This window comes from Fukomys damarensis, unplaced genomic scaffold (genome assembly GCF_012274545.1).
Source record: "Fukomys damarensis isolate Sample0158 unplaced genomic scaffold, DMR_v1.0_HiC HiC_scaffold_10, whole genome shotgun sequence".
Classification (NCBI taxonomy): Eukaryota; Metazoa; Chordata; class Mammalia; order Rodentia; family Bathyergidae; genus Fukomys; species Fukomys damarensis.
The window spans coordinates 36,251,075-36,260,551 of NW_022900922.1; the positions used below are offsets into that span (position 1 = coordinate 36,251,075).

At 49.5% G+C, this 9,477-nt stretch overlaps 1 protein-coding gene across 3 annotated transcripts in view; it reads left to right on the plus strand.

Moving 5' to 3' along the window:
• The window catches only part of LOC104861360 (serpin B6), a 23,003-nt gene extending 15,844 nt beyond the window's left edge, over positions 1–7,159 (plus strand). For all 3 annotated transcript variants that reach the window (XM_010622750.3, XM_010622748.3, XM_033761942.1), the window contains exons 4-7: positions 1,128–1,245; positions 2,643–2,785; positions 6,150–6,305; positions 6,607–7,159. In XM_010622750.3, coding sequence (XP_010621052.1) covers positions 1,128–1,245; positions 2,643–2,785; positions 6,150–6,305; positions 6,607–7,011 — 822 coding nt within the window. In that variant the 3' untranslated portion in view covers positions 7,012–7,159. The remainder of the gene's footprint in view (positions 1–1,127; positions 1,246–2,642; positions 2,786–6,149; positions 6,306–6,606) is intronic.
• Positions 7,160–9,477: the final 2,318 nt, after the last annotated feature.

Genomic DNA, 9,477 nt, shown 5'->3' on the forward strand with positions numbered 1-9,477 from the left:
TTTTGGTTGTGCCTGCAGGGTTCTGTTACTCAGTACCACTCTATAAAGCAGTAGTGATGCAAATAATTAACCTGGACCACAGGGTAACCTGCGCAGGTGCAGCCCCTGACAGTGGTGGGGTAGACACAAAGCCACCGCTGAGTCATAAGTGCCACACTGCATCTTTGCTGTCAGCCTCTGCTGAAGGAGCAGTGTGAGCCCCAGTACTAGGAACGTAGCATCTCAAAAGGGGGAATTAAATATTTGGCCATAAGCCATTCGGATTCGTAGTGCACTGTACTCATCATGATTTAAGTTTCTGTCTTCATAAGCGGGGACTACTGAAACTAAAGCTCATGATTTCAGCTCAGATTTTCTACTTCAATGTGCTAGAATATAGGTGTCCATCAGTATCATTATCATTCCAGAGAATAAGTCATCAAGATCGTTTTGGGTTATTTGCGGTGTCGGGGACAGAACCCAGGGCCTCCTGCATGCTAGGCAAGCGCCCCGGCTGGGCTGCAGCCCAAGCCCTTAACTCATTTTAAAAGCTGCTTACCACTCAAAACAGCCACGCAGCATTGGTAATCATGAGACACATGTAGCTATTTCAGTTCCAGTGAAATAAAAGGAAGACTTCAGTTCTCCATCCGCACTGGGCGTAGTTCAGGTGTTCCGTGGCCACATGTGACACCACTGTGAACGGTGTTGGTTTATCACGTTGCTGTCGCAGGAAGCCACGGTGTCAGGGCTGGTGCAGAGGCCCGTCTGCCACGTCCGGCCTGCCACATTGCTGTCAGTTTCCTGCGGCGAGGGAAGCTGTTGCCAGCCTGGCCCCTGTGGGCTTGTCGTGCGGGAGGCTGTGAGGGACACATCCACTGTACCCACACCTCAGTTCCCTCTCCACCTCACTGTTCCCCTGAGAGACACAGCAGTTTGTAAGTTCGCCTGCTCTTCAAACCCAACTTCATTTCTAGGCTAAGATGAAATATGCCTGGAAACTCCGGGGCTGGATTCAGGTTCAGGCCTCGTAATTATGCATAAGTAACACATGTAAATCATAAGCCTTTCAATTTTTAGCTTTGGTGCAGAAAAGAAGGAAGCTGTTGATGTTCACCGTGTGTGCAATGACGTAGCTCTTCTTCTAGTCTTTTAAAGATTCCTGCTGTAAGTTCTACGGAGCAGAGATGGAAGAGCTCGACTTTATCCACGCTACCGAGGAGTCCAGGAAACACATCAACTCCTGGGTGGCCCAGAAAACAGAAGGTGAAACTGTAGTTATTCTGTTTGCTTTTTGTTTTCGAGGCTGAGGATAGAACCCAGGGCCTTGGGCATGCTGAGCCGGGCTCTGCCACGGATCCACACGCCTGGCTCTGTTGTTTATTTTTAGTAGTATTTTAATCAGGCTTCTTGTCAGTGCCTTCATGGGAGCATCCAATGTAAACAAGAATGACATTTTCAAATTTGTTAAATAATGGCAAACTTGAAAGAGCCTCTTCTGAAATATTGTCGCGATTTGACATCTCTAGCTTTTCTCTGCTCAGCGCATCTGTGGAATCTCCTAAATATTTGGTACATCTCTTCCAGAACAATCCATGCTTTGATTTTCTTCTTGTTAACACTTTCTTTTCACAAACAGTGTAAGGAAATGTCACATTACAGATCCGAGGTGCCTCCGGCTCCAGCAGTAGCTCACACTTTTCGGTTTTCATGTCCTGTTGCAGGTTGATGGGCCATGTCTTCCTTTCCGTGTGAGTCTGTGCTTTACACGTGCAAAGAGCATTTTATAACCAGTCATTAAATTTTTTAAAATTTAATTATTTTTTCAGTACTGCAGGTTTTACCCAGGGTGTTCACTCTAAACCCACCCCCCCAACCCCTTTTTACTTTTTCCGAGACAGAATCCTTTCTGAGTTGCCCAGGCTTTCAAACTTGCAATCTTCCTGCCTCAGCCTTCCACCGTGGTGGGTTACAGGTGTGTACCACTGTGCTTGGCTGTTTTTAAACTAAAGCACAGAAGCATGGAAACTGTGCATATGGAGGGTACACCACATGATGCTTCCATATATGTGTAATACGGTGTAATGAATGCTCAAATCCAGCTAAACGTATCTGTCTGCTCAAACTCTTTTTTAAACTTATATTCACAACCACTCTTTCTTTTGTGGTACTGGGAATTTAACCCAGGGCCTTTGTCCTGAGCTTCATCCCCAGCCATATTTTCAATTTTTAAATTTTGAGACAAGGTCTTGCTAAATTGCTAAGTTGCCCAGGCTGAACTCGATCTTGCAGTCCTCCTGCCTCAGCTTCCCAGAGTGCTTTTTTTAAGTCTTCTAAGTGCTTTTCTTTAAGCCATGAGCATTGATCATTACTTTCTGTCTCTTCTGATATGAATTTATGCTGTATATTTGAACATCTCATTCATTTTTATGTGTTGTATTCAGTGGTATTTTTCTCACCAGAGCTTTTAAACTTTTAAAAAATTCATTTTGTTCTTGTGGTGCTGGGGATGATTCTTTGTTTTCTAGACAAACACCCTTTACATTTTGGGTAGTCAGTGAAATCCTTGACCCATGTGCTTGGCCATTCCAGGGGTCCCCTCTCTCTCTGACAGCCCTTCTGTGTGCATCAGCCTTGACTAACTGGCTAACTCTCCCTTTCAGATAAAATTACAGAGGTTCTGTCTTCAGGCACAGTGAATTCCACCACTAGTCTGGTTCTTGTGAATGCCATCTACTTCAAAGGAAACTGGGACAAACAGTTTGACAAAGCTAGAACCCATGAGAAGCCATTCAAAGTCAGCAAGGTAACAGTGTGGTAACCAGGGAGAGTCCCGGATGCATCCAGTGTTCCGAAACACGGGGGTGGCCACCTTGTGCAGCTGTGCTCCCCGGGCAGCCTGGCAGAGGGGACCCCCTCCAACCTCAGGGTCCCCCCACTGTCTTGCCCTGCTGTTAGTAGCAGGTGTGCCTGAAGGGCAGATCTGATGGTGTGGGTCTCAGGCTCACATGAGGTGTTTCCTTGGCTCCTCAGAACATTGGAGAAAAAGTCCAGACTCTGACGTGGTGTGTGAGGATTTTGTGGACCTGGCTCCTACCCAATTTTTTCCATCTCTTTCAAGTCACACACCTTTGGGAGCCCCGTGGGGTTTCAACCCCCTCTTCCAAGTAGCTACCTTGTCCCTGGTGTCTTGTGATATTATAGCAGTCACCTGACTTTTCTCACCCTCTTGAGAAGCCATGCAAAGGGCATGCGGCTGTCTTCCAAGGCTCAGCATACAGTTTAGCAAATACTGAACTGAGGATCTTCACTCTTACTTTGATAGTAGAAATAATACAAATGCAGTTTGAAAAAAAAAAAACAAGACAGGCTCCGAGTTTCGACACCTCTGGCTTGTAGTATACTATTTGCTAATAGTTCTGTACTTTCTCTCACTGGATCCAGTTTATTCTTCTGGTTTTGACAAAAGAAATCTCACCTCAGAGTATTTTGCACCAGACAGAATGGACTCCTCTTCGCAGTGTAATCCTGAGAGTACTGATCGCAGCTTAGATCTCCCAGGCCTTTGAATCTGAACCTTCTCTTTCTCAGGAAATGCATTTTGTTTTAAGATCTATTCTGAAATGATATGTTGTATTTTGCCCTTTAAGAGGCTCCGTTCCTGGAAAGTAACTTTAGCCGAGACATGTGTTAGGACTTGGAAGCCCTCAGCTGCGGCATTGGAAGGCTTGGTGTAGTTGAACTGAAGTGCTCAGTGCTCACGCCTGTGGGCCTGGGGTGAGCAGAGCCCAGGGCCCCTCCTGCTTTGCCATCCCCAGCAGCAGCCTTCCCAATGCCCGCACGGTGGCTCAGATGCCGCCTCTGCACTCAGGCAGGAGGGAAGGATGGACAGGGATACCTTCTGGTGGAGGGTCTGCTGTTGCATTCGGGGACCTCTGTGGGTGCTGCATGCTGGAGCTAGTTCGTGTGCTCCATGCCGGAGCTAGTTCGCATGTTCCCTGCTGGGCACAGCTAGTGGGGAGTTGGGTCCTGCTTTCCTGTCTCTGCAGCAGAGACAGTGTGGGTGGGACTGAGGAGTGTGGGGAGACATTGCCCAAGGCGGGGTCAGCCCCCTGTGGTAAGTGGGGCATTCCCAGCCCGGGCTGTTGTTCTGATGAAGCTTTGTTGGAAGTCTCTCCGCTTGTTTGTTTCCGCTTGCTAATGGATGGGGTTACAGAGTGCCTTGGGCTGTGTCTGTCCCATGGTGGGCGGGAGCTTCACAGGAACTAAAGTGGCCAGGAACTGAGGAGGACTGTTGGACAGGACGTGGTCACCATCCTCTGGTTTTTCTCACTGCCTGGCCGGGAATGCGCTGGCCACACGCAGTTTGATCTAATATGTGTTGGTTTTGCCTGGTCCTTCCGTTACTGCTGTTCACTAGTTTGTGCACAGACATTATTCATCCTCAGTGACTGAGTTAAGTTCCTGAAACTAGGTCATTCAATGAATCGGTCCCTAAATGAGGAATTATGAGTAATTGTGTATGGTATGTACAGTATGGTATTCAGAAGAGAGAAGTGGTCAAAGGAAACGCCAACTTGGTGACGTAATGCAGTGCTGCAATGTATAACAGAATCAAACTACAGTGGTGTACTGTACAACCAGCAAAAACTACTGAATAAATAGGGGTTCCGTACCCCAAAAAAGACACAGAGGCTTTATAAACAAGACATACAGAACTGTACAAATAAAAGCCAGGTTGTAAGTCCAAACAGCACACTTTGACCTTCAGTCTGCACATCTGTTAAACAGGTAGGTCATTAAACAAGGAGTATTTGTATTCATTAATTGAGCAGAGGCTGATGGAGTTTGTGCTTGCGGCCAAGCACTGATCTAATCATGCCTGCCCTCATGGTGCTTACGTTTTCCTGGGGGTAGACTAAGCATAAACAAGAAAATAGGAGTTACTAGTGGGTGGCGAGAGTACAGAGACACACACAGGGTCAGGTAGGACGCAATCGCAGGTGAGAGTTAGCAAGGACCCCTTTGTCGCTAAGGTAATATCTGGGCAAAGACAGAATGACACACAGGGTGCGCTGTGCAGTCTCTGACATGAGCCTTTGGGGCAGATGTGGAAACCATGAAGGGGTCCTGTGAGGAGCAGACTAGCGAAGGGATGGCGGGAGGTCCTGAGGTTGGAGAGGGGATGGGACTTGCTCCTCATGGTGCTTGTAGGTTTTTAAAGGAACTTCAACTTTTGTTCCTGGCCCAGCATGGCAGAGTGTCTGGTCAGAGCGATGTGTTCTGACATTTCACCTGGACTTCTCTAGCCGAGAAGTCACAAGGACTTCATTTCACTGTTCCTGGGAGAAGCTGATGGCAGGCATGGTTACGTTTCATAGGCAGAGCCAATGTGACTGGCTCCTGAGTCTGACTGGGGGCCTGAGAGAAAGAGGACAAGTTGGCATTCCATGGGTTTTGGCGACTGGATGGGTGATGTCACCATTAACTGATGGACAGAAGCGTAGGTGGAGCAGAGCTGGAAAGGTGGGAGAGGAGTCTGTTTTGTGTGGCATCGTGACTTTTCTGTCTGAGTGCAGGATTCCGGTAGGCAGTAAAACACCTGAGTTGGGAGTGCAGGAAGAGGTCCATGCTAGAAATATAACTTTGGGAATTGTGTTCAGTCAGTCACTAGGCTAGAGATCACCAAGAGGAGAGGAGTTGCAGAACAAATACAGAAAGTCAATTTATAAAGAGAAAAGGTATTTTGGTCACAGTTTCTGAAGTTCCACCATCGGGCAGGCCTGATGCTTTTAGCCTCTGGTGGGTTGCTGCACGACAAGGGTGAACCCGTGTGGTAGAGCAGAAGTGCTCTACTCCGGGCAGGGAGGAGAAAGGAAGAGGAGGAGGCCAGCGTCCCCTTTGAGGACACGCCCCCAGTGCCCTGAAGACTTCCACTCCTCCACCTCCCAATAGCGCCACCCTGTGGTCCAGGTCTTTAGGGCACATTTAAGGTTGACACCATGGCCAAGGTTGACACCATGGCTGAGGTTGAGGAGGGACCACGTGGGGTTCTGAAAACCTGTGAAGAAACTGTTCCTAGAGACAAAGTGTTCCTAGAGTGCCTTCCTTTGTTGATTTTGTCCAGTGGGTCTGCTTTGAGCTTAAGAGTTTATCCATTTCCTCTGCAGGATGAGGAGAAACCTGTGCAAATGATGTATAAGAAGTCTACTTTTAAAATGACCTATATAGGAGAAATATTCACCAAGATTCTGGTGCTTCCCTATGTCAACAAGGAGCTCAATATGATCATCATGCTTCCGGATGAACACATCGACTTGAAAACGGTAACAGATGCTCGGCCACAGCAGTGTCCTGGCATCTGGTTTCTGCTGTAGAGTCCTTCCCAGCTCCCAGATGGCTTTTAAAAAATATTTCAGTGGTGCTGCGGGTGGAGCCCAGGGCCTCGTGCATACAGGGCAGGTGCTGGACCCTGAGCTGCTCACCTGGCCCTGCCCAAGTTGCCTTATTTAGCACCACCTCCAACCACAGCCAGGCCCCCCTAGATGACATGGGGAACCCTGTCATCCACAGGGCCTCAGGCGATACCTGTATCCTGATCTCAGACCTTTGCCTCTCCTCTCCTAGGTGGAAAAAGAAATTACTTATGAGAAATTCGTAGATTGGACAGTGCCGGACAAGATGGACCAAGAAGAGGTGGAGGTTTTCCTCCCTAGATTTAAGCTGGAGGAAAATTATGATTTGGAGAATGTCCTTCGCCGCCTGGGTGTGACTGATGCCTTCGAGGGGGCCAGGGCAGACTTCTCTGGAATGTCCTCCAAGAGAGACCTGTTTCTGTCCAAAGTTGTGCACAAGTCCTTTGTGGAGGTCAACGAGGAGGGCACGGAGGCGGCGGCAGCCACCGCGGCCGTCATGATGATGCGGTGCCTGCGCTTCACACCCTCCTTCTGCGCCGACCACCCCTTCCTCTTCTTCATCCAGCACTGCAAGACCGGTGCGGTCCTGTTCTGCGGCCGGGTTTCTTCTCCGTGAGGTGGCCAGGCCGGAGCAGCCCTCCTCCCCCTGCCCCTACATGCTGTCCCTCTCTGCACCGCATGCCTGTGACCCCAGGGACCTTATCCATGTGGCGCGACAGCCCAGAAATAAAAGGCCCGTCTGGGACCCACATCCCAACCCTGTATGCTCGTGTGTTTTTGTCACATGTGTTCTTACGCTCTGGTTGCCTTGGCTACTGGGCTCACCCCTACAGGCAGGGACAGACCTCAGGAACCCGGGTGGGAGTTTGGGCCCAGCACTGAGCACCATCTGAAGGCCATGGAGGGGCAGGGTGGTCAGAAGCTTCTATCCTTGGCCACCAGGCCCCTTCGAAACTGCATCTCTTCTCTCTGAGGGGTGTGTGGATCATAGGTCTGGTCAAGAACACATAGCCCTTTCGCTCTGCAAATGTCACCTAGTCATGGGGCTCAGAGACCCAGGGGCCCAGCATCCATAGGAAGGGTGGCTATGGCAACCACATTAGACCCTGGTGACTTTCTGTTTCATGGTAAATGTTACATACTGAAGGTGGGGGTGCAGTTTCTGCAGCCACTTGAGGCCCTTGCTGGGAAAGCAACTGCAGCATCCAGCAATGTGGGGATGGACAGATGGGCTGATTTGTGGGCCTTGTGGAGCCCGGGGAAAGACCTCTCTGCCTGTCAGTCACATCAGCACAAGCCCAGGCCTTCCGACCTCACCGAGGCAGCTCACAAGTTCCTGCCGCAGCTGGGCCTCTCACCCCAGGTGGAGGTGACGGATGCAGCCAGGGAGCATGGGGAAAATGGCAAGTAGGGATAAGATGAGGAAAGGACGGGGACAAGGGCTTGCTGGTAGTGCCCCTCATCCTGGGTCTCTTTTCTGTTGCTATGAGGAACTGGGGCTGGATACTTCGTATTAAACAAAAAGCTTGTTGGGCTCAGGTTCAGGAGGCCCAAGGGCATGGTGCTGGCTGGGCTGAGCTCTCCAGAGGTCCAGGACGGGATGTGAACCTGTGTGGGGGCCATTCTCATGGGAACCAGCCCACCCAGTGGTCTCCCCCAAAAATGCCTCTGGGACCCGCCCGGGGACCAAGCTGCCCACGCTAACCACGGCTCCCTCCGCCCTGCTCTGGATATTTTTTAAAGAATTAGGAACAAGGGACTGGACAAGGGCTCTAGGGCGGGGCACTCAGCAGATGTGAGGCACTGGGGAGAGCCGCTCAGAGCTCAGGCCTGGGATGTGGCTGCTCCGTGAGGGACAGAGGGGCCCAGGGTCGCTGGCGTGGGTGGGGTGGGGAGACTCTGACTGCCCAGCATAGTGTCTTCATCCACTTTCTCCCGGGATAAGGCCATATCTGTGCCAAATGGTCAGCAAGATCAGCAGCCTCCTTGCAGATCTCTAACAGTGTCCACTCTGAGCTCGCTCGCCACCTCTTTGTGACTTGCCACCCCGTAGCTGCTGTGAAATTCTGTTGGAAGAGTTTTCACTCAGCCTGTGATTTCAAGAAAAGGCGCCATGACCTGAATGATGTTTCTACGTCTTGTATGAAATGACTTTTTTTCTGTGGCGCTGGCGAGTCAACCCAGAGTCTTTGCATTGAGCTATGCCCCTAGTCCTTTTATTTTTTGTTTTGAGACAGGGTCTCCCTTAATTGCTAAGTTGCCAAGGTTGGGATTTAACTTGTGGTCCTCCTGCCTCAGCCTCCCAAGAGGGCTTGGATTGTAGGTGTACAGAGAACTATGCCTTGCTAATAGTTTTTTTAATCTAAAAATTTTGTACAATTAATATTCTTACTTAAAGTATTAATCAAAGCTGCACAGGAAAGCAAGGCTTTCTTATATAACTAGATGTTGGGGAATTGTAGGAAGGATGGGATGGGTGGTCTATTCTTTCTCTAAATCATTAAACATGTGCCAAGCTGGGTGTTGTGCAAAGAAACTGGGAGTGGTGGTAATTTCCTGGAATTGCAGCACTTTAGAAGGCTGAGGAAGGAGGGTCATAAATTTAAGTCTTGCCTGGGTAATTTAGCGAGACCCTGTCTCAAAAAGAAAAGAGGTGGGGCACAGTTCAGTGACAGACCAAATAACACATTTTACAGCCAGAGAACTAAAGCAATAGGCTTGTGATTCTGGAATTCACTGCTCTTACCATGTTCCTCACCATCCGGAAGTGTCTGGATTGACAGGTGGACCCGTCTTTCGAAGACACAGCTGAGCACCCGCTAGGGGGGCAGTATCTTGTAGGGCAAATTTCTTCAAAAGGCTGTGTGTACTTTGCATCAGTGTCCACTCTATGGTACCAAGTCTCCCATAGCCAGGATCCACAGGTCCAGGAATCAAGGGTTGGAAGTGGGAATGGCACCACTCACATCACCCACTAGCAAAATATTTGCTTCCTGTGTTCACGGCCGTATGCTCTGCTGATTTAGAAGTCTTGGTTCCAAAGAGGGGAAGGGTTGTACCCGGAGGTATTGAACTGGGGGCT